Source organism: Chelonia mydas, chromosome 15, assembly GCF_015237465.2.
Source record: "Chelonia mydas isolate rCheMyd1 chromosome 15, rCheMyd1.pri.v2, whole genome shotgun sequence".
Taxonomy (NCBI): domain Eukaryota; kingdom Metazoa; phylum Chordata; order Testudines; family Cheloniidae; genus Chelonia; species Chelonia mydas.
This window is the reverse complement of record NC_057856.1, coordinates 28,579,039-28,604,012: the sequence shown is the minus strand read 5'-3', so window position 1 is coordinate 28,604,012 and position 24,974 is coordinate 28,579,039. Positions and strand designations below refer to the sequence as shown.

Sequence of the window (24,974 nt, the reverse complement as noted above, 5' to 3'; positions counted from 1 at the left end):
ACAGCTGCTGGAGTTCAGTTCCAGGTTTTTGGAGAAAGGCCCAATTGGTTTAGTCTCACTGAAAAGTTTGCCTGCATCTGGTATTTACTACATCCTTATTTACTTTATGGAGAAAGTAAATAAGGAAGTGTTCTTTATTCCTTCCCATAACACAAGAACTAGGGGTCACCAAATGAAATTAAGAGGCAGCAGGTTTAAAACAAGCAAAGGAAGTATTTCTTCACACAACATACTTTCCGCAGGATGTTGTGAAGGCCAAGACACTAACAGGGTTCAAAAAAGAGCTAGATAAATTCATGAAGGATAGGTCCATCAATGGCTATTAGCCAGGATGGGCAGGGATGGTGTCCCTAGCCTCTGTTTGCCAGGAGCTGGGAATGAGCGACAGGGGATGGATCACTGGACGATTCCCTGTTCTGTTCACTCCCTCTGGGGCACCTGGCACTGGCCACTGTCGGAAGACGGTATACTGGGCTAGATGGACCTTTGGTCTGACCCAGTGTGGCCGTTCTTATGATATATATGCTGATATTTACAGTTATACAGCACTGTAAGTGTGCAGAGCAGCGGACAATAAAATGAGCCCAAAGCTAAAACCCTGCTGCAGAGCAACTAGTGTCTAGCCAGACGAGAAGGTGAAAGAGCCCCAGACAACCACCTGGGATAAAGACAGAACAGACACCTGAGCTGGCAAGTTATGTTATTGGCATTTCACGAGATCCATGGATTGCTGGGGGGCAGGAGGGATTACTTTCTTCTCACTGTAAAACGCTGTCCATTAGGGCATTTGTCCTTGCTCCAAAGCATCAGGCAGTGGCTCCTGGATGTGAAATGATACCAGACTTCTTGGGCCAACGGTTGGATTTAATACGGCGACTCTTTGGTTTTTATGACATTCAGAAATAAAAACTTTGGCAGCAAACCATTACTTGGGGTAGATCTGCAGGAGTTTATTTCTCTCGGAACGGGACTCCGTTAGCTCAGTCACCAGCAGATAGCTGATCCCCGGCTAAGAGGATTCCTCGGACTCCGTATTTTCTAAGCATTGAAGCCTGTAAGCTTGCCTCATAAGCCCTCTCCATCAGCGGGTTGACCCTGCCAGACTCTGAGCACCGTCTGCAGGATTTGGGACTGACCTTAGGTGCATTCGTGAAGGGAGCTGAGTGGCCAGAGTAGCACTAGCTCTGCCCTCCATGTAAATCGCTACAACCTAATTGCAGCAAAGACCACTGGCGTTTGGAAGCAGAGTGGTCGCACCTACTTTCTGCAGCACGTGGTGGGGACTAAAATGACACTACGCTGGGGGGAGAGGCAGATATGCTGGAGGGTCAGGATAGGGTCCAGAGTGACCTTGACAAATGAGAGGATTGGGCCAAAAGAAATCTGATGAGGTTCAACAAGGACAAGTGCAGAGTCCTGCACTTAGGTCGGAAGAATCCCACCCGCCGCTACAGGCTGGGGACCGACTGGCTAAGCGGCAGTTCTGCAGAAAAGGACCTAGGGGTTACAGTGGACGAGAAGCTGGATATGAGTCAACAGTGAGCCCTTGTTGCCAAGAAGGCTAACGGCATATTGGGCTGCATTAGTAGGAGCATTGCCAGCAGATCGACGGAAGTGATTCGTTCCTTCTGTTCGGCACTGGTGAGGCCACATCTGGAGTATTGCGTCCAGTTTTGGGTCCCCCACTACAGAAGAGATGTGGACAAATTGGAGAGAGTCACTAGGAGGCCAGTGAAGCACTGGAATGCGTTACCTAGGGAGGTGGTGAAATCTCCATCCTTAGAACTTTTTAAGGCCCGGCTTGACAAAGCCCTGGCTGGGATGATTTAGTTGGGGTTGGTCCTGCTTTGAGCAGGGGGTTGGACTTTGACCTCCTGAGGTCTCTTCCAACCCTGATCTCTGATTCTTCTGTGAAAAGCAGCAACAATTTGCAGGAGAAAAAAGAGCATTTTATTGGCCTTTTTATTGGCTGCAGAATGCCAGGAGAGCCTAAAATTAATAGCAACCAGTATAAAAAAGAAGAAAAATGATAAAAAAAAGAACTTTTACTATCTCAGAAACAGCCCTAGTCTCTCAGCCTTTCAGCACAGGGCAGACAAAAGCATAAGCATGAATTGCTTCTTTTCCCCCCCAGACTCCCAAGAATTTCCCCTTCTTTTAAAATTAAATCTGTCAAATGAATATGGTGGAAATGGAAGCAAGAAAACAGAATTATGCCTCCATTAAATGGTTATTTTTAATGAGCCAAATGCTCAGCACCTTAATTTGCACTGAAGTCTATAGACCAAATCCAGGGCTCTTTACTCGGTTTTGCCCAAGTCAGAGACTTAGTACAAGCTGAATAAAGAGCTCAGGATTTGGCCCACCAGAAACGTGCCCTTTGAATATGAAGTGTGAGCTATAGGCACATCTGCCATTCATGTCAGTGAGGCTACACTAGGGAGATGATAGTGGGCATTCGAAAGGACTGTCTTTCATAAGGCAAGTGGGAATCCTAGGCCCCAAGGCTTGGAAAGAGTTGTAAAATATGGAGTAAATAAGGGAACACCCAGAGGACAGCTGCCTATGCACATCAGAATGAGAGAAGCTATAGAACTAAAGGCAGTATGGTTCAGAGGTTAGGGTGCTGGGCTAGTTCACTGTGTGGTGTTAGGCAAATCGCTTAAACACTGTGCTTCTGTTTCTCTCTCTGTGGGATGGAGACTGTGATGGTTTGGACTTCCCTTCTGGGATGCCACCTGAGGTACTGGGATTTCACTGAGCCTCTCTTGCTCAACCAGCCAAGGTTCAGTGTCCCTGCTTTGCTGAATTTGGCTCTCCGGCCTCTTGCAGCACACACACAGATAGGGCCAAACCCTGCTGCAGACGCAGACTGAAGTCAGCTCTGTGTGAAAGGACTCCCCCAGCACTCAGGTGCACACCCTTTTTGGGAGATAAACCCAGACTGTCTTGCACTGTATAGAAAAATCTGCACAGCGCAAGCTCATAAAAATCCGCCCTCTTCCTCAATGTGAAGAGGGATGTGCACAAATTCTTGCCCCCCCAGTTAGAAATGACATACACTGGGTTTTAATATAAACAAGAAATAAGTTCATTAACTACAAAGGGTGTATTTTAAGTGGTTCAAGGGATAGCAAACAGACAAAGCAGATTACCTTAGTAAATAAACAAAAACCGCAGATTGATCTTAACACACTAGATAGGCAGGATACAAATTAACAAATTCTCATCCTGAGTGATACAAAGGTGGTGGATTCTTAAGGCACAAGTAGCCTTGGCTTTCCCACGTTTTCTTACACAAGCTAAAGATCTTAGCCTGGGACCATCACTTCCCACAGTTCAGTTTTTGTTCCTCAGGTGATTTCAGGTGCGTTGTTGTAGGGAGAGTGAGGACCCCTCATGTTGTCATTGTCCCTCTTTTATATCTTTCCCCCACTTGCTGGAAAGCTTTTTTGCTGTGACCTGTGTCAAACAGTTCCCATTGTGTAGAGTTATCTCTGAGAGGTTTCTATTGCACACAGTTTCTGGGGTGGTCCTTGTGCTTGTGTGCATTTCTTCAATAAGCCACTAACATTGTTTGGCCTCATCCAGCGTAGCCCATTTGAAATACAGAGACATGGTCAATATTCCCAGCTTCAGATACAGAAATGATACAGGCACACAAATTCGACAAACACATTCAGTAAATTATAACCTTTCCAATGATATCTGACAAGACCCATCTTGCATAAAGTATAACTTAGTTATACCATAGTCCTATCGTAACCACATTTCCATAAAGCATCTGGGGTGTCATGTCACAGAGACAAGGATACTTTCCAAGCATTGGAAAGCCCCTGGAGATTCTTGGAGGGGAAGCACTGGGCAGACATTCTTATGACACCGTTTTAGACTGACGTGTGAGTGAAATGTGGTACCACGCGAACTGTGGGGGCCCAGTTCCACTAGGCATGGGAACCAGCTCTTCACATTGTGTCCGTCTCTGGGACTGCACCAGAATCATTACTTTCTAAAGGACTGGACGCTTCAGCCCACTTCCAGAAGATCCTGGGCTGTAACGTTAGGGTCCAGATTGGGCCCCTCCAAAGTCCAAGGGATGCTCAGAGCCACAGGTTGGGTTCTGGCCCAGCTCTGCCCATTATTTGTCTTCCCATTTGTCTGTGCAGTGCTGGGCTCTGTCTGAAACGAGAAGCCCAGGTCACCACAGTAACCATGAGCATGCTATTTTCAGCCTGAATGGACCCCTCCCCTCCGCGCTCCTCACTCCAAGAGAGAGCCCGGTGTGTAAGAGTCACCTCTGTAGCAGGAACCTCTCTCAGAGCAAAATGGCTGCCCCAGTGTTTAGAAACAGAGACGGCGCAGTGCATGGAAAGCATCGCCGTCTCATAGATGCATGTACGGCCTTTGTTACGCGATCACACCAATGGTTGTTCCCCAACACCGGCTCTCCGTTGTCTACGGCGTGTTGTCAGTTGGTTTGACTGCTAGCCACCGTTTCCCAATGCTCTGGGTCAATAACATCTTGTCTAAAACCTCTTTTGGGGCATATTCCTTTTGCCCGCCTTGTGCCCTGCTCCCCCCTGCTGGTTCACCCTAGGGCAATCGTTTCAATATATGCTGTTCCCAGAATCTACCTGTCCGTCTAGGTGCATCTTCGTCAGGATGGCCTGTCCGGCAATGAGAGGAGATCCCTGACCTGCTCTCTGGACAAAGAATTGCAATGCAGGAAGGGCTGGGAGAGGCTGTCTAACTCTCACGTATTGCCTACTCCTTCCTTAGAATGAGTCCATAGGCTTCTAGCGGTAGGGGCCTGAATGCACAGAGGCGTCACACGCAAGGGACGCTGGGATATTCCAGGATGAATCAGTTCCAGAACGCAGATCCCAGGTGCTGGGACTGTCCCGTCTGGGTCTACCCCTTTGGCAATGACTGATGCAGCGTGGGGATGGACAAGCCATCGCTGAGATTTGGCACCGGCAGCCAAATCTCCCATCCGTGTTGTGTGTGTATTACGGGCACCTGCGTGGGTGAGCTGCCAGAGCTCACGTTGGTGCCTGCATCGTTATTCACCTCCCTGACTTGCTGAAGTCTCCTGGGAGTTTCAACACGTGTTTCTCTCATTGAGCGCTGGACTCTGTCTCCAGGGAGGGAGCGTTACACGTAGCATCCGCGGCGTACCCCATGGCATCACAGCACAGGGCAGAGTTTATTGCACCTGCGATCCGAACCGTGTTTGAGGTTAAACAACAGGGCTATTTCCTCGCAGCTTGTAAGCTCCCCCGAGAGAGGAACACTTGCTCCATCTGTGAGCCTGGCAGTGGGCAGCGCTGCTCACTGACTGGTGTTCATCCAGGGACGTTCAAAACAACCACCAACCCTGACGTCTTTCCAGCTGGCAGACGGGAGGGTTGGGAGGACCGAGAAGTGCTCAGCGGCTGCTGGCTGCGGCTGTACTTGGAGACGGGTGGGGCTGGCTGGTTCTCCCTTCGCTAGCAAGTGTTCCCGGGCAGGGAGCATATGGAGATTTAAAGCCTCCCAAATCAGAGCCAGGCGCAGCGTCAGGACCTGCTCTGCCTAGATAAATTGAACGAGTCCTATTTTGTGCCTCCCTCGTAAATCAGGTCCTCCGTGGGCGAGATGGGCTTTCCAAGGCTGCCTTGTTCATTTATTGTTGATGTTTGCAGAGGCCCGGTTGCTAGTTCCGGAGTGAGTTCGTTGCCACCAGAGCAATCTAATTATGGGTTGGAGTCAGCCGGCCAGGGGGCCAAGAAAGGGCGGCTCTCCAGCTGTTGGGTGGGCCGGCTGAGCAGCCAGGCCGGGTGAGGAGAGCCAGAGCTGCCTTAATCAGAGTCCCCTCTGGGTCCCTGGGGCCTAGGACTAGACGGGGAGCAGCTCTCTGGCAGAGGTGCAGGGAAGGAGACCGAGTGCTGGGTGGGCTGTGAAGAGAACCACAGCACTGAGCTCCTGCAGCTGGAATGTGAGAGAGAAACTGCAGCGGGGGTGAGGGGGTCCTTCTCCTCCCATGCAGCGGCCGCAGCACAGAGGCAGGGGAGCACCTGGCCAGCCTGCGAGCAGGTACGGCTTCAGCACACCTAACCAGCACGCGCCTTTGAGTTGGGTGAAGTCAGAGGAGTGGGACGGTGCTGGGGAAGTGCGGTGGTTCGAACACAGCCTTGCAGACAGGAGCCCAGGGCGCTCTCCTGGATCCTGACACTGGCTCGCTGTGCGAGTTTGGGCAGATCTCAGCATCTCAGTTTCCCCATCTGGAGAAGGGGATGGTGAGACTCACCCCCCGGCTTTGAGGTGCTCAGACCAAAAGGGCTTGATGCAAAGTGCAGTTGTTATTTGTTTGGCTGGCCCAAAGCGCTCATTATCTTCGGTCTTTCCCTCTGCGTTTCTCCTGCCTGCTGGGTCATTTGCGACGGGGGTGGAGACAAGCAGCCATTATTTCAACAGCGTGAAACTAAGAGACTCAGGGGGCCCTAAAGTCTCCACTAACCATGGTGCATTGGAGCCTGATTCTTTCCCATCGCTCTCAGCTCTCTCATCAGCCAATTCCCCCTTCTCCAATGCCCTCCCTTCCATAGGACCATGCTCTCTGCTCCTTGGCCATGAGATTTTCTGCCACTTACCTATCTCTCAGAGGCGGGTGTGTCCCCTGACACCTGTGTGCAATCCCTTGTGGGTCACAGCCCCCAGACTGAGAGCTCACGGCCTAACTGTTATGATTAGCCCCTAGTCCAGCAATTGGGTCTGTGGGAGTGGTCCCTTGTGGGTCCAGTGGGAGGACTAGAGCCTTCGATTTGCTGGTGGTGAGGTGGTGAAATGAAGCAGAACTGGGCAGACATTCAAACTCCACTGGCTCAGTGAGCCTTGAAGGACCAGAGTTTAGATAACACGCGACCCTCAAAGAGTGACAGTCAGGTCTTGTTTTCATACTCAGTATTGATAATTACTGCAATGTGCGACTGGATAAGGGACTGAAACATACAACACTGATGTCAATGCGTCTGAGTGCCCCCAATAAAGCAGCGGCCTGCCCTAAGTTCTTTGCATCCCTCAGACCGGCAAATGTGACCGAAGCAGGTAGGAAACGCTCCCCATCTCTCATTCCTTTGCTTTTAATCTCCTACGTGTTCTTCAGGGGGCTGCACAGTGGCCTCGGAGGACCGTGGCATTGCACAGGGCACCGGAGTGGAATACTCACCAGTCAGTGTTGAGCTCTGAGCCTGGCAGAGGAAATCGGGAGTTGCAGGGTTTAATTAATTCCTGGTTCAGGTACTTCTTGGAAGGGAAATAGCCATTGCCTGCCTGCTGGTCGCTGATGCTGGAGCATCAGGACGGAGCAGTTTGGAAGGCAGGGGGCGGGTGCAGGCAGGGCCCATGTGACAGCCCGGCTGTTTAGGAAGGACCGGTGGACTTTGTTCGTGAAACATTGGCCATTTTCCTACTTGGCCCCGCTGAGCTCCCCTACCACAATGGGCAGGATTTCAAGGGAACATCCTTATTTTCCTCTCTCACTGCCCCTATTTACAGCTGTCAAGCTAGAAATGGGTCTGCCTCAGACCCCCCACCCAAACTTTGGACCTGGACCTCAATATGAACGTTGGAACTCAAGCCACTGGCTGCTTGAACACCAGGACTAAGCACTGTGAGCTTTGGACCCATATCTCCCTAAAGAGGGCACTTATATTGGCCCGGTCACTGCAGTAGCTTAGCTCTGCACAGCACCCCTGTGCATTGGGGAAGACTTACCATCCCCGGGTTCTAGGCAGGGATCTGAGGCACAGAGAACATAAGAATGGCCATACTGGGTCAGACCAAAGGTCCATCCAGCTCAGTATCCTGTCTATTGACGGTGGCCAATGCCAGGTGCCCCAGAGGGAGTGAATCTAACAGGTAATGATCAAGTGATCTCTCTCCTGCCATCCCTCTCCACCCTCTGACAAACAGAAGCTAGGGACACCATTCCTTACCCATCCTGGCTAATAGCCATTAATGGACTTAACCTCCAGGAATTTATCCAGTTCTCTTTTAAATCCTGTTATAGTCCTAGCCTTCACAACCTCCTCAGGCAAGGAGTTCCACAGGTTGACTGTGCGCTGTGTGAAGAACTTCCTTTTATTTGTTTTAAACCTGCTGCCCATTAATTTAATTTGATGGCCCCTAGTTCTTATATTATGGGAACAAGTAAATAACTTTTCCTTATTCACTTTCTCCACACCACTCATGATTTTATAGACCTCTATCATATCCCCCCTTAGTCTCCTCTTTTCCAAGTTATGTAACATAACTCATTAGAACAGTCGATGGGAGAGCCAGGAATTGAGTTCACCTCTCCTAAGTCCCAGCCCAGAGCTCTAAGCACAAGGACATCCTTCCCGTCTCTGGCCTGTCTATTCGATCTATCTTGGGCCCCATGCTGCTCCGTGTCTATTTAGCTATCAATATGCCATTCATGTCCAGAGTGCTGAAGGACCCATCTCTATTTCACTGTTGGCCCAGCCGTCAGAAAGCTGCTCACACACTTCACTTCCAACACAACACAGGGGTGCAGTTAGCTGGAGACTTCACAATTCGATTCTCCTGTGGTCGTTCGACACCGAAGCTGGGAAGGACAGGGACAGTCGCGAAGGTGGAAAACAATGGGAGAAAGAATTTTCCAAACTTTTTGGTGTCTCAGAGAAGGTTCATGTCAAGTTCTGGGCAAAGATTCGGGTCGGTGCTTGTTTGACCCACACCCATTTAGCTCCTGTCTATCCCTTTCCACAGGCCGAGGCCTAGACGCAGTCGGCAATGTGGGACAAAGACCCAAAAGCAAGGGACACATACAAACTATTTCTGACCAAAATGTAAGTTGTTGTGGGGCTCATTCCTTTAGAGTCTCTCATCTCGGCGCCACGGCTCTGCTTCTCAGATGTGTGACGCATGGCTAGAAAGGGTTAAACTTCCTGCAAAATAAATAACCCGCAAAAGACATGTGGGGAGATAATGTTTGTGGTTTTGTGGATTTACATATGTATGAGTAGGGTCCACAATGTAATCAACAGTCCTTGTCTATGCTATATCCCTATAATTCAGAGGTCAAAAGAACATCCTGTCATTTAAATGAATTGTAAACACAGGATATCTCAGTATTCATCTCTCTTTTACATGTATAGCAAATCATCTGTGAATGGTGGAGGAACAAGCAAATTGCCTTATGTTAATTCTATAGCTAAGTACCAGTGATGGACCTCCTTCAAAGTCATCCTAATTACCTTTTGAACTCCAACTTGTCAAAAGACATGAAATTGTATAAAAGATCCTTGGGTCCTGATTCTGTCATCTCAGATCAGCTTAGGCTTCATCAGGGGAAGTTTGAGTCACAAGACTGAGGTCCCAGTTATGCTGGGATGCCCTGAATATGAGATTTGGACATTGGACTATAACCTATGAACTATTTCTGAAAGAACTCTTAGCAACTGCAAAGCTTACCATCTCTGCTCTGAATCTGCTCCCACGTGAATTGAACTCATATCTGTATGTATATTGATCTTTTAACAATACTCTCTCTTTTGCTTTCTAATAAAGTTTAGTTTAGTTAATAAGAATTGGCTGTATTTGAGTAAGATCTGGAATATTCATTAACCTGGGAGGTGATGTGTCCGATCCTTTGGGATTGGTAGGACCTCTTCTTTTATAGGATGAAATAAGATTTTCAGAAACCATCATATTTGACTTAGGTACCTGGATGGAGGCCTGAGGCTGGATCACTTTAAGGGAACTGTGTTGTTTGGACTTCTGAGTAACCAGTGAGGTAATAAAGAAGCTATTTTAGCCTGGCTTGGTAAATCTAAGTATTGGAATGTCCACCGGTTTTGGGGGATTGTCTGCCCCATTCTTTGCAGTTCACCCTAATGGAGTAACCACAGCTGGCTCCCCATTAGGACCCTGGTCACAGTACGGCGGTAATTTTAGGACACCGAATGTGTGTGGCGTTCTGGCCCTACACTAATAGAGGCATCTCCATCCATGCCGCACAGATTCTGCTCGGAGAGCCGGGTTTTATATCCTTGCTTCACTGCTAGGATTACAAACATTCCTTCCATAGAGCCATGATGCTGAGCACATAAATCAGCCATATGCAGGCACTGTGCAGCCTTATCTCTGCTCTGGAAAGGAATGATTTTAGAAAACAAACGGAGTGGCGGGTTGAGTGTATCGGGAAAGATAAACAGGCTTTCTCTGAGAACTGCTTGGTGGCTGGTTCCTGGTGGAGTGAAGGGATGGTGGGAGAAGATGTCACAGAATATAATGTGACCCACTGCTCTTAGGCCGGGTTTCCTAGACCTGGGTGTGAGTTCCATCACTGAGCTCGGGGCTGAGGGACCAGCTCCTGTAGAAAGGAACCTGTCCCCCGGACAAACCTTTCTGAGGGTTGTAACAAATCGGGATGCCCCTATCCCAGGTTATTTGTCCTCGGAGATGGTCCCAAAATAACACCCCCGCCCCAGGTTTAAACACCCTACAGCTTTGGGGGAGAATAAATTCCTACCTGGGTCTGCACTGATGCCAAGCCTTTCCCTCTGTCATGGGTCAAACTGCAGATCTCATCACCCTCTAACTTTGAAGTTGTCCCCTCTTATTTCACATCTTCCCCTGCACTTGTGGGCTCTCTATTTAATATATTCCCTCCCCCCGCCCCTACCCATCTTATCTCTCTGCCCAGCTTCCTGTTTGCAGGCAGGCTTTGCTCAATTCCCCTTTCCAGGCTTAGCTATTAGGAGAGAGATCAACTGGAAGGAAAGGCAGTTGCAGAGTGGAAAGACAGTCTCCAGGGAAGTGGTGGAGGCGACCCTCTCCCTGCAAGGGATAGCGAGAAGGCATTGGCGGGAAGGATGCAGGTGACCTGCCAATTGCATAGGCTGAGGTTAGGTTACCCAAGTGGTCAGTCTTTGATTCATGGCTTCTTCCCTTATGGGAGTTCAGCGTAAAAGGGCCCTGACTTTGCAAGATGCAAGGCTCAACTCTTGAGGCTTTTTCCAGCTAGAGCACTGACATGTGGGGCATGGAGCTGAGCCCAGAAGATGGGCTGAGGAGTAGCCCAAGAGGGGCAGAAGAATCATTTGTTTGTTTGGCCTTTTAGTTAGACTTACCCTGGCAGGGGACCTGGCTGGAGGACAAGGCCCCAGAAGTTGCAGAGTGATGCAGAACCAGAATGGCAGCCAATAGGGGGGCGCTAGAGTAGAAGAACCTCTGCAATGCCTTAAGGGTTTAAGGGGGCGCTCCTGGGTAAGCCCCTCCCAATACCATTAGGCTTAACTTTGAGCATGTGTTTGCATCCCATTCAAATTGAGCATGTATGTAAGTGCTTTCCTGAATAGGGATATTTTCCCAAATCAAGGCCATCGATTCTACAGCCTCAAGAAGTTTGAGTCATTTGGCTGATGGTCATTTAACCCTTGCGAACTTCCATTCCAATATTCCGCAGCAAGGGTTCTTAACACAGTAATAGTGTCAGTGCAACATATTGTTCTTTTACTGCAGTATTTCCCTTAATAAGGGAGCATCTGATCTTTCGGTGCTTCTATATCCCTGAACAATTATCCCTGTCAGAGGTTTGCCTGTTGCTAATATAAACATAACTCCTGTTGTTAATCAACTGCATTGCCAGGGATACGAATAAAAGGAATCATTACAGAGGATGAGATTATTGCTGGAAACTCCGGGTCTGTTGTTTTAACGTATAAATGATATAATTGAAGCATCAATGACAGAAAAGTCTGAGCCAATGGGTGTGAGAGAAGGAGCAACTTCCAGGCCCAAGGCCGACGACAAAACTATTTTCAGGCCCATGTCTGCTCCAGCCATGTCTCCGGCTGTCTTTTATTAATGCTGGCAGAAGCACAGGAGGTTGGCAGGACTCCACTAACCAAATGTTCCCCAAACATCTGTCTGCGATTTCCATTACTCACAGAACTGGACTGGTCCCTCAGCCAATTTCATGTCTGCCAGCAAAACTTGTGAACATGCAAAATCTGGCTCGAACGTCAGTACTCTGTGGGCAGATTTTCCAGTCTGTGGGTGGAAGGCTGGGTCTGTGGCTGGGTTGGATGGAGAGGATTACGGAGAGGAGCCGTGAGATTAGCTCTGTGACACTGCTGGTTATGAGAAAAGGAAAAAAACTGAAGTAGAAGAAATGTCTAACAGGCTCACGAGTGAAGCTCAGGTCGCAAAATACCGCGGGGCTGACCCCAGAGTGCTTTACTCGGTGTTTCCCCAGTATTCAGTCAAGGGCTCCTGCTGAAATCCACAGGAGTTTGTCTAGGTAAGGAACTCAGTCTTGGCACAGCTATCAGGATTTAGCCTGGGGTTAGGGACAGATCCAGACTGTCATTGTCCTCAGCGTCTGTGGATCAGGCCTTTAACTAGCCATGTGCCTTGCTTGAGATCCATCGTTCAATAAAGCACCAGAATTGCGGGGCTGAGGGGACCTGCTGGACTGGCAGCTCTGGAGGTGGAGGGCCTCTCTCTGCAGGACATGCACCGCCAGGCAGCACAAGTTTCTCTCACACCCGTGGGCTGGTGCTTGGCCGGGAAATCAGATTTCGGCTGGGCAAAAATGGGGGTCACCTGTTGGCAGGAAAAACAGACTTTCTCCGTTTCGAAAGCTCAGACTATGGAGACAGCATCGTCGTAAAGGCTCTGGGGAGTGCCCCAAAGCAGCATTTTGCTGTCGGAGAAGAATTTGCCCACACAGCTCAGCCCGGAGTTGCTCTTGCCTTTCCGCAAGCTTTCCCTAAGATGCATGTCAGGAGACGCTGATTGCCCTGAAGGGCGAGTGTGCAGGGCATAGTGGTTTCTCTCCTTCCCCATGGGCAGATCCTGCCCTTACCTTTGCCAGTGTAAATAGGGAGGTGCTCCATTGACTGCAAGGTAGTTGCTCTAGCTATGCAGAGAGTAACTGCACTCTGACCCTCTCCCCTGCTTATAACCAGGGCATCTCTCTCTGCCTGTTCCTGTCGATGCACATTCACCCAGGGATCAGACAAGGTGTGCTGCAGTAGAAGTCTCCCTGGTGAGCTCTCTGCTGCCTTCCACATACCATAGTCATTTGTAACGCACCATCGTACCCTCAGATCCCACAGTCAGACTCCCAGGACTGGCCTTTCTATGCTGCCTGCGTGACGGTCCTTCCAGCTGCATTTACATAGAACAAACTGGAACACCCAAGACCTGTGTGACTAGCAGGGTGTGTGTACCAGGATATACCTTGCATAGTACTTTAAAGGTGGGATCCTGAAATTAAATGTAATAACCCCACTTCCTGCTGCAGCACACCCCCTTGGACCACCTAACCACGGCCAGCACCACCGCCACAAAGGCCCACGGGTCAGCCAGGGCAGCGCAAACCCCAAAAGGCTGATTTAAAAAAAATACCATCACACAACCCAATAGAGGTGTGTGTGTGGAGATCCCATCAACTCGTCTGTGACCTCTTAGTGGTGAATGTCTCATGGACAGGGCTGCGCAAAGGGTCTGGCTTGAACCAGGAGTCCATCCCAAATCAGCACAAACCTACAGTGACCAGCCCTGGTGCATGAAGGTTTGTGAGGAGGTGACACGTGTGTGCGTTTTATTTGTCACCTGTACACCAGGTGTCTGCACCCTGCCGTTCTGTAGCCTGGAATGGCTTGTCATTGCCCACTCAGTGGGTGCCTGGCTTGAACAGAGTGTCTGGTGATGGTCTGCATGCACTAGTAACCCTTGGGAACACAATGGACAAATCCATGGTCTGATTTAGACAGACAAATGGACACACACACAAGTGAAACAAATGAATGAAGCTATGCACAGAGTTTCTGCCCCTGTGTGTGTGTGTGTGTAGACAGAGACACAGACACAAGTTAGATCTCTGTGCAGGCAGCCGGCTAAGACATTTGAAAACACCTACTTATATATTCCAACCTTCACTTAGAATTTTTAGCATCACCTGTTACTTTAGCAGAAGCTCATTGAATGCATCGGCCTAAATCTGTTCACTTCTTTGTATGTGTCTCTCTGGGGCTATCTGATAGCGAAGTGGCTTTTCAGCTGTCGAAGGCTCACTGTTCTCCAGCCTATAGTAATTATTAAATGGCTTTGAACCGCTCCCTGCTGCAAGCTATCATCCTCTGATGCCGAGGACAGAGACATACTGTGCAGTGCCAAATGATGGGGAATGCTTCCGTGATTGCCACTGTAAACGCAGCTATTTAGATAATACGAAAAAAATATTTTCCGGCTAATTTCTTGGATTCTGCCTCCGCTCAGCTCAAGTTTCTACAATCTGCACCAGTTTATATCTAACTCTTTCTCGGGGTGAGCTGTCGAAGGATTTGTCACTAGGCATATGGTTTAAAATGGAGTATACAAACTAGGTATGTGGCTATTTTATTGCAATAACATTTGCGGTTGGAATACACAGTGTACACAGACCCAAGGTGGCCGTCTGTACAGGGGCGAACTTCACCCTATAAGATTAATTTAGAATGCCACACTCCTTGTTGCAAGCAAATTACCAATCAGCACAATGATCCCAGTACAAAGCCTTCCTTTTTCTCCATCTCCCTGTGCCAGTCATGTCACATGTGCACACAGCCATGCCCAAACCAGTGCACCAGCTGAGCCGAATGGGGTGCACCCGTCGAACAGGCTTGACTATGTCAGTCATTCCCACCCGATTGTGCCAGCTACCCCAGTCCAAGGCACTGCCCATCCCAGATGGCGTCAACCAGTCATCCTGGGCTGAGCATTGTGGGAGCATCCTGACCTGGGGTTCCCAGATACCCCTACATGAGCACACCAGCTGTCCCAGTCTGAGTGTGCTAATCTCCCTGGTCTGAATACACAGACAGACCCAGGCTGATTCTGGATCATACACTGCTTCTGCTTTAGACCAGAACAGCAAAGAGCCAGATAATGGTGGCTGCTGGTTTATACTCACATGCTGTTACTCCTTAGATAATCACTTATTCCAAGAATGCTTGCATTACATAGTCACTAGAGATGGTCAACAATTGTCCAGCAATGATTTTTTTGATCGAAAATGACATTTTTGGGTCTAAATGCACCTTTCTTTGGGAAATGTCCATTTCTGACAACTGCAAATTTTCAGTTGTCAAAAAAACAACAACATTTTTGGCTTGCAGTTATACAACAAAGTGCTGAAACATTTTTGCAGAAAATTTTTGACAAAAATGAAAATATTTCCATATTCTTTGAAATTTTTCACAGGAAAAACTCCAATTTCCTGACCAGCTGTAACCACTATCCACTCTAAGAGGATAATCAGCTCATGCTTTATGCCATCAGCTGGTAACTGCATGAGCCAGGGAGTGGTTGCCCCTTTGGCCTGAGTGGTTAGTCAATATGTGGGGCCTTGCAGGGTTGTTTCCATTTGGATGAGGAATCAGTGATGCAAGGCAGGTATTTTCTTTGTGCATTGTTTGTTTTCAAAGAACACACATGAAGTCCTGTTTCTCCGAACATAGTAGAAACAAACAAGAGCAGGCAGTTTCTTTGCTCAGAAATCTCCCAGTCTGACACTCCAGTGAACTCTGTGCCCAAGAAGCTCTATCTCTTTGCTTCCTCTCTGGGTCATGCTCACTACTCCGTCTTCTGTTTCCAGCACCCACAGGCAGCAATCAAATATCCTATCCCCTGAGTTTGCATCAGGGAAATCCCTCAGTCCACATGGCTTAGCTCTGACCTGCCAGGCAGCCTAGTCCTTGGGTGGTAGCATTTATTGTTTGCAGTTGTCTTTACAACATAATGGGGTTTGATTGCTCCTTCTACTGAGCCTGAAGGAAGATCCTTGGACACCCATTGGCCTTAATGAGGTCTGTGACTTCTTTTGAATCCCAGAATCCACTGGTAGCAGCCATTAGCATCTTTCAGCATAGCAGTATCTTTCTCTCCACATATGAAACATTGCAGAACTGACCAGGAGGATATAGGTTTCCTCTTCCTCTGAGAGCATCAGTTAGTTTCCACCAGGCTGGGTCCTGGGGCTGAAAGACTGATTCCATAGGGCTCATCTTACAGATTTTTCAGAAGCCAGTGAGATGCCTTTCCTGGGATATATTCATGCTCACCTCCACCTGCAGTAGCATGGAAGGGATTATCTCCCATTGCTATCTTCATGAGACCAGTCTGACTATGGTCATCACCTGTGCTGAGGGCTGTTATAAGGGGATGGGGATTAATTGTTCTCCACATCCACTGGAAGTAGGACAAGAAGTGATGGGCTTAATCTGCAGCAAGGGAGACTTTCTAATTGTCAGGGTAGTTAAACTCTGGAATAGCTTCTAAGAGGTTGTGGAATCTCCGTCACTGGAGGCTTTTAAGAACAGGGTGAAAAACACCCATCGGGTTTACTTGGTCTTTCCTCAGTGCAGGGGCCTGGACTTGATGACCTCTCCAGGTCCTTTCTAGCCTGAGATTTCTCTCATTCAATGTACATTGTACCAATTCACCCCAGGTGAAAGTCACCCCAGTGCAGAAGACTAGCCACAAGGCCTATGCATGGCTTAGGCCCCACGTACCTGGTGCTGGCTCACTGAGTGTTACTCAGAGTAAATGGAATCTCTCCTATTCCCAGGGAAGCTTTGATTGTCTGACTAGCGAGAGTTTGGGTTTTTTTTTAGTCATTTGCTTTGTACATTCTCCTTTTATTGTCCAAATGTTAATGTCCAATAAAAAGAAAGTAAAAAAGAACCAAATAAACAGAGAATCCCAATAAATAACCCATTAAATATAGCTTTGAAATGTCAAGCTAAATGTCACCTTGGGAACTAGTTGTTCGGAGCAACAATAAAACAGAATTTTTAAATAAAAAAAGACGCGTGTGAGCTCCACGGGAACAAAGTTCTGGTAACATCATAAAACTTCTCCACATGCATTCTCCTAGCTGGGGACTTACACCTCACTATTCAGTGCGGTGTATGAGCACTAATCAGAAGTAAGCTCACCCCAACCAGCAATCTGTCATTTATATTTAAAGATTTCTCCAGCCAATGTGCGACTGCCAAGGAGCTGTTGTAGGAACCTCCGGATCATCAGGTGTGTGTATCACACAAGATGAATTCCCCATCATCACAGAGAGCATTGGGTGAGTTTGATCTGATGGGCCAACCTCAGAAAGGTTCAGGGTTCAGATTCAGCAAAGAAAAGGCCCTAGACATTCTGATGTTTATCAGAACCATCCACCTTTCTGAGGCCTGTGAAATTAGGCTGGAAATCTCACATGAACAGGGACTTTCTGCTACTGGTCAGGCCAGAATTACATCAAGAGTAGCAGTGGTATTTTAAGCGATTGGATGGATCACAGTAGTACAAATGAAAAACAAGTGTATGAGAGAGAGACGGGTAGGAGGAGTTGGTGCGGAGAGTTCAACTGACCACTTCAGAACCATCCTTCTGTTTGGGTTTGGGTTAGCTCTAGAAATGGAGCAGAGTCCATAGGCATCAAACTTTTCCCCTAGTGTTGTGGTCTGGGACTTAGGCAGTTGGACCTAGTGGTCAGAGCAGAAGCTGGGAACCAGGAACTGGAGCTGGAGGTCAGAGCCGGAGGCAGAGTCGGGGTGGGGTGTAAAAGCCCAGGGTCAGAGCCAGAGACAGTAGCCAGGGGTGGGGTGGGGTGGGGGTGTAAAAGCCCAGGGTCAGAGCCAGAGACAGTAGCCAGGGGTGAGGTGTAAAAGCAGGGATCTGGAACAGGGCAGGAACCAGGAAGAGGACTGGAAGGCAGGGTCTAATATAACAGCCGGTCAGGGATTCATCTCATTGCCCAGACAACTTCCTGTGCCTCCTTCTGGCTTAAATAGAGAGTCTGAGCCAATCAGAGAGGCCAGAGGTCTCCTCCAATCAGGAGCTTCGTAGATGGTGCCTGTGTTGAGGTAGGGTCCATCAGCCCACACTCCCTGCTGGGTGGTGGCTGCGGTCTGGGTGCCTGCAGACCCAGATTCGAAACTCAGGATCCCTCAAACCTAGCCAGATCTTCCACCCTTATATTGCGTTCTACACCCTGCTAAAAAAAAAGTACTCCAGACCTGTTCTGTAAGAGTCAGAGATGCTACCGTTTCCCTTAGCGATAAGGCAGTGCCGGGGCTGGGTGTCATGGGGTGCGCAAAGGCGGGTCGGATCATTTGGGGGCCTGTTTGTATGAGGAAGGATGAACCAGGGAAGGCAGCTCCCTGCTCTTTTACTGAAGCCTTCTCCCATAAAACCCTGCAGGGCAAATGAAGCCGGTTTCTGCCATCGAGACCATCTCTGGCTTTGCCTTTCGAAAGGTAACAATGTGAAAATCACTGGCCTATAAAGGGAACTGTTAGAACGGCTCATTAAACAGGAACATTAACAGTCAGCTGTATAACAACCACTTCTGCTGATGTTGTTACTTCCGCTGGATCATCAGCTTTAATTCCTCCTCATGACAATAAAGGGTTCACCAGGGGCAGGCCTCCTTTCAGTTCAGGCCAGTATACAAGCCGTGTCCTAAAATCTCATTTATTACAGTCACTTGGTTGTCTCCCTGCAGAGCGTCACTTTGTCCTGGAGTGAGACTGATACAAGGCAGTGGCTGAGGTGTCATGCAGCAGCGTAAGACCCAATCCAGTGTCGTCACCTGGACTCTGGTTCAGGAAAGCACTTCAAGATGTGCCTAACTCTTGAGGTCAATGGGACTTGAGCGCTGTGCTTAAAGTTAAGCAGGTGCTTAAGGGCTTGTCTACTTCGCGCGGCAATGCACCCTACAGGGTGGGATTTGTAAAGCGCACGCAGGTGTTGCACGTTATGTGGTCCAGGTGCTGCACATTATGCTGGTGTGCACTCAAGGTCCAGCGCACACCACCTTGAAGTGCACTCGGGAGCCTTTAGGAGGGTGGACATGGCTCAATTAATGTGCAACACCTGAGTACGCTTTACAAATCCCACCCCTGGAGGGTGCATCTCCACATCCTGTAGGTAAGTCCTAAGTGCTTTCCTGACCGGGGACCATGAGTAGCTGATGGACAAATGGCCAAACGTTCCTTGGTTCCATCAGCAAATCTCCCATAAATTGAGATTCTCAGGGATGGGCCAAATTCATCGCCCTGGATCCTAAACACTCCCTGACTTGTATTGGGAGTGATGGGGTGTCTCAGAATCTAGCCCTGAGCAGAGCTGAACTGCACAGCGTTGCCGGGATGTTTTCTGAGCGATCAAACTTGGGGAATCTGCAAAGCGAGGCTTAAAAATCTTGTTCTCTCGCCTCATTTTTTTGCTTCTTCCTGCTTCTAGCTGGGCTAGACTAAGAGCAGGGCAGCCTTTCCAGTTGGGTTTTGGAACTCGGGGTCCTTGCAGGGCACAGGGCATGCAGAGCTGAATGACAATTAAAAATAATTAAAATAAAACAAAAGCCAACCAGGCTTTCCCCTCCGGCCCTTTGCGACCAGCATACGCATGAGATGCATCTTCCTCATGAGATAGCGGCTGCAGAGCCAAGGGCAGCATGTAACGACCCTTAGCGCGAACATTGGCGAACACCCTCATTTAGTTCAAGCTTGAGGTGAAGGGCTGGTTCAGTTCTTGCACAAAAGGGGCAGATGATATGTCACTGTATTTTGTGCTTTTATTACTGTTTGTTCTATGTCAATCCAAAGCCAGCTACTCTTTACCTAGGAGAAGAAGATAAAAATCAACAGCTAATACAAAACTCAGGCAAATGGCAAATATTGATTCAAACAGGAACAATTCTTATTGAATTCTGTAAATGAACAGTTGTCTAGTATTATCCTGAGGTATCTAGCTCAGTTTGTCAGACCCAAGAAATTTAGGCAGTTTGGGAAATGTTGAGATGTACAAAAAGACTTATCTGAACCTCCAGACTTATCACTAATTGACAAAGAGATGGGTCCAAGCCCCAAAATTTGCATTTGAATGTAGATTCAGATGTGGAAACTGGCACAGTTCAGAGGTCTTTAGACGGAGTGCTTTGGTTCATCACTCAGTCCTTACACAGGTAAACTTCTGGTGACAGGCGATAGGAATTTTTAACTCAGTAAATGGATGATGTAATCCTATCACACAAGGAGGCTAACGTACTTTCCAGTCCATTAGTAACTAAGGAGGATGTTAAACAATATCATCTAGAGATATATATTTTTAAATTAGCCGGCCTGGATAACTTGCACACAAGAATCCTAAAAGAGCTGGCTGAGGATATCTCTGCCCACTGATGTTATTTTTTAATAAATCTTGGATTACCAGAGAAATTCACCCTCACAAGCTGCCATGTGAGTGATACAATATACAATAGGCTATGTGCATATCCCCTTAATTACACTATCAATGTCTCATTCCTTGCCAGTGTGCAGCAGAGAAGCCAAGTGGTGCTGGTGGTTAGGCAGCAGCAGACAGGACTGATGAGTAAGGTCTTCTATTTACAGTAATGGCATGTAGGAAGTTTCTATCTGAGTAAGACGACTGAGATGTGAGCAGCGTCCATGTGACGACGAAGAATCCAGCCAGCAGAAAAAGATCCACAGGTTTACCAGCCGGGCATGGTGGGGGAAATTGTAGCTGTGGTTGTTCCAGGGGCTCAGAAACAAGATTAAACTTACACTCATTTATCAAGTTTGGAAAATCCTTGATAGAGAGGCTGGAAGCAACAAGAGCTGGAAGGGATGGTAGCAAATGGAACTTTAGGTCAGATACACTAATTAATTAACTAAAAAACACTGCTGTGGCCCCTGTAGCAAGAGTTGCCAGAGGAAATTACTACATGCAAAAATCAGATAAGTTTAACTTCCCCAAACAACCCTTTTAAAATCACAGGTGGCTGTTTGTCTAAAAGGTCTGCATTAGCAATTATTTTGGGGAAGTTCTCCGGCCTGCGTGAGGCAGGGGTCAGACAAGATGATCACAGCAGCCACTTCTGGGCTTGGCATTTCGTAATCATCCCTGTGAGTTTTGTCTGAACCCAACACAAACATGGATTTCCTCCCTTCCAACGCATCTTTCTGAAGGGTGCATGGCCCTAGTTCGATCCCTGTTTTGATATTCTATCTGTGCGCCTGCACGTGCCTCTGAATAGGGAGTGCTTTCAAAGGGAAGAACTGTCCGTGTTGGTCTGGCTAATAAACCCGGTGGGTCTCTTTCCCGTATTGCAGGTGTTTCCAGCTATTCGGTGAGTGGATGAGGCCCCTGCTACAGGGACACTGAGAGTGGAGCTGAAAAAAATACGGGAGTAAATAGGTGAGATTTAATAAACTGCGTACAGGGCGACATTCTAGCCTTAGTCATCCCTGCGCAATGCCACAGAAGTCAGTTGAGAGGCATATTTGCCTGAGAGTAAAATTTGGCCCCAAAATGTGCAATTGAACCAATGCTGAGGAGGAGAAAGAGCAGAGCAATGATATTTTGCACTTATCGGAGGATCTCAAAGCACTTAACAGAGCACCAATTAATTAAGCCTCAGACGCTCCCTTGGGTGGTGGGTGGGTCGTATCAGACCTATTTTGCAACGCGAGGGGCTGATTCCAAACCTTGATGCAATCAAACAGTTTTAGATCATGCCCTGTGGTACCAAATGCAAAATTCTTCACTCGGCCCTACGAGTATAAATCCACAGTAAGGGCTGCAGCTCTCAGTGAAGACGCTACCCACGGGAGAGCTTCTGTCTGCATGGGTATTTCATCTCCCTGAGAGGCAGGAGCTGTGTCGATGGGAGAAGCTAGTGTTTGGACCAATACAGACACTTAAATGCCACGACTTGCAGCCTTTCCTTCATGTCTTTGAGCCAGGATTTGCTCTATTTGACTGACCGGTCCTGGAAGGGCTTGCAGGCAGCCAAAGGCAGGTTTTCCCATAGAAACTGCATGTCAAATGTGTATACAATAGCATCATGTTGGCCCCGTACATGATTTTAACCCCACTTTGTGACACAATAGTGCACATTCTACTCTTAGATACATGCACAGAGTTGCCAGCTTCTGTCCTCACATGCAGGTTTGCAGCTCCCCTGTAGACACATGCATTTAAGGCAGCATGAAGCAATCCATTTACGCGACAAACTAAAGTCTGTGGGACAAATCCTGAATTCTTCACTCCTGTTGATTTGGCCTCGAACAGAAACAAGCAGAGAGATAGTCTATAAAAGAACCGCCTGGTGAAATTGTTGTGATCTGTTTACAGGTAATGGAGAACTACAGTTCCTCTTATGACTACTTGGTGGATTATGATATTTATGATGATGATGATTTGCCCACGGTTAGGGTTAAGCAAGAGCCATCCCATGATGCAAGAGACATTGCTAGAATCCTCTCTGTTGTAATCTACAGCCTCACCTGCCTCCTGGGAATTCTGGGGAATGGCCTAGTCATCACGATCATCACTTTCAAGATGAAAAAGTCCATCAATGCCATTTGGTTTCTCAACCTGGCTGTTGCCGACTTTCTTTTCAACATCTTCCTGCCGCTGAATATCACGTACACTGCCATGAACTACCATTGGGTCTTTGGGGCAGCCATGTGCAAGTTAAACTCCTTCCTCCTCAACCTGAACTTGTACAGCAGCGTGCTGCTGCTGACGACGATCAGCCTTGACCGTTGTGTGTCCGTGGTCTTCCCAGTCTGGGCTCAGAACCATCGAACCACCACTCTGGCATGTTTGATTTGCGTCGTCGACTGGGTGGTTGGTTTGTTCATGAGTTTCCCATCTCTCGTTTTCCGGGACACTGCAACTCACGAAGGCAAGGTGATTTGTTTTAATAACTACTCCTTGTCCAGGAATACGTCTGACCATCTTCAGGGTGTGATGAGACACCAGACTGTAAACATCATCAGGTTTCTGACAGGGTTTGTCATTCCCATCACCATCATCACAGTCTGCTACATGATCATCGTCTTCAAGCTGAAAAAAAACCGGCTCGCCAAATCCAAAAAGCCCTTCAAGATCATTGTCGCCATTATTGTGACCTTCTTCTTGTGCTGGGCCCCCTACCAAGTCCTGAACCTCCTGGAAACACAGCATGACCACATCTCCCATGTGGTATTCATGATTGGGATTCCCATCACCACGGCTCTGGCTGTGGCCAGCAGCTGCATGAATCCCATCCTTTATGTCTTCATGGGCCAGGACTTTAAAAAGTTTAAGGTGACCGTCCTCTCCAGACTAGTGAACGCACTAAGTGAAGAAACCACCCACTCGACTCTCGCTCAGCGGAGCTTCTCAAAGATGTCCTCAATGACTGAAAAAGAGACCGCCCTTCTCTGAGCAATACCTTTGGTACCTGAGGGGCTCACCCAGGATAAACTCCCATCAACTTTTATTTGGATGCAAAAGATAATTGCACTGAGATCTTTGAACATTCTCTAGTGCTTTCAAAATATGGTTGAAGAAGTGTTCCAAGCAGTGCCTGGGTTTTCCCGATCAAATCTGTGCGTCTGCCCACATTAGTCATGTCTGATGACGGGTGCCATGAATCTTCACTATAGATTCTCTGACCCAGATTGTTAAAAAGTGACAGACCATATGCACTCGCAATGCCAGCGCCGGTAGCGCTCCATGTACCTTTTGCTTGCACCTTTTACGCTTTTCTCCTCATGTCTCCTGAACTGCTCAAGAGAAGGACAATACTACCTTAAAGCACCTGGAATCAAAACTGCAGATATGGATTATTATGTCCTAGAGTTTAGAACGCTCTGTGGCCAAAATGCATTTCCATCCATGTGGCTCTTTGACTATTGGACTAGTTAATTCATTTAGTCTTTTGACCAAATCAGATCCTCAAAGATTATACATGCTCACACCTAATAATTGTGTGTTCAAACCCTGCATTAGTGGTGACTGCACATGCAGACTGGTATTTTCATGCACAAATCTCCAATTGCACACGCAATTGCTTAGTCTATGGGCAAATTAGCACCCAAATGTAAAAAATTTTACCTTAAATGACTAGAAGACTGGGTAATGTAGAAGTTTCCAGAGACCAAGGAAATTGAAGAGACCTATCCCAAAGAGAGATAAAAGTGCAGAGAAGAGAAAAACAGATTCCTTCCCACTGAAGTTGGGGAGAAGGTGGAGGAGGCCATGACTTGTAACTCTTAGCTTTGAGGACATCCTTCCAATGCCCACCACTAAGGATAAGATTATGTCACGGAAGTCATGGATTCTGTCACTTTCACAGACTGCCATGACATTTTCCGCGTCAGCCCCAAGGTAGCAGGGGGCCGGAGCTGTCAGCCAGCGGGGGCCCTGGAGCGCCGAGCAGCACCAGGCTGTGAGGGCCCCAGAACTCTCAGCCACTGCAGGTGGCAGGAGGCTCCAGAGGGTGCTGGGAGCACCTGGGGGGCCACCCACAGGTGGTGGGGGCACCCGGAGGGCAGCGAGCAGCAGGGGCCCCTGTCCATGACTTTTACTAAAAATAACCGTGACAAAATCTTCACCTTGCCCATCACACACAGTGGGATCAAAACGTGGTGCTAGTCTAGCTGGGATATATATTGCCTATTATATAAGAAAATGATTATGAATATGTTATGTACAGCGTATGCATATAGCCACTTAACCAACATCTTAAAGGCATATAATATGTTGGTACGAGTATAATAAGTTTTTAAATTGTGTTCTGAACATTCTTTTCTCATCAAGTCCACCTGAAGTCAGAGAGGATACAGAAGAACAAATAAATATCAGACAGAATACTGATAAAAACTTACACTCACATAACACCTGTACTGCAAAGGGATCAGAAAATGTTTCTGCTATACGTACTATGTACCAGGATAACTTCTTCCACTACTACAATGCAGCCACCTCTGGGGTTGAACGTGGCACCGCATGCAAAAACACTACACAACCGTTTCAGACAAGAAGTGAAGAATAACTTGTCTGATTAAAACTGAGCAGGAGCACTTATGGAAAAGTCCTATAGAATCTATAAGGGGTAAAAGTACCAGGGCACTATAGAAATG

At 47.9% G+C, this 24,974-nt stretch overlaps 1 protein-coding gene across 7 annotated transcripts in view; it reads left to right on the top strand.

Annotated features, from left to right (window-relative positions):
* The window catches only part of CMKLR1 (chemerin chemokine-like receptor 1), a 65,404-nt gene extending 40,771 nt beyond the window's left edge, over positions 1 to 24,633 (top strand). For 3 of the 7 annotated variants that reach the window (XM_043529615.1, XM_007058381.4, XM_027820762.3), the window contains 2 exons: positions 21,171 to 21,255; positions 22,195 to 24,633. In XM_043529615.1, the coding sequence (XP_043385550.1) occupies positions 22,198 to 23,274 (1,077 nt within the window). In that variant the 5' untranslated portion in view covers positions 21,171 to 21,255; positions 22,195 to 22,197 and the 3' untranslated portion in view covers positions 23,275 to 24,633. Of the gene's footprint in view, positions 1 to 5,838; positions 6,076 to 8,792; positions 8,853 to 17,026; positions 17,135 to 21,170; positions 21,256 to 22,194 lie in introns of those variants that run through there. The other 4 variants (XM_037878964.2, XM_043529614.1, XM_043529616.1 and 1 more) reach the window with 4 other exon arrangements.
* Positions 24,634 to 24,974: the final 341 nt, after the last annotated feature.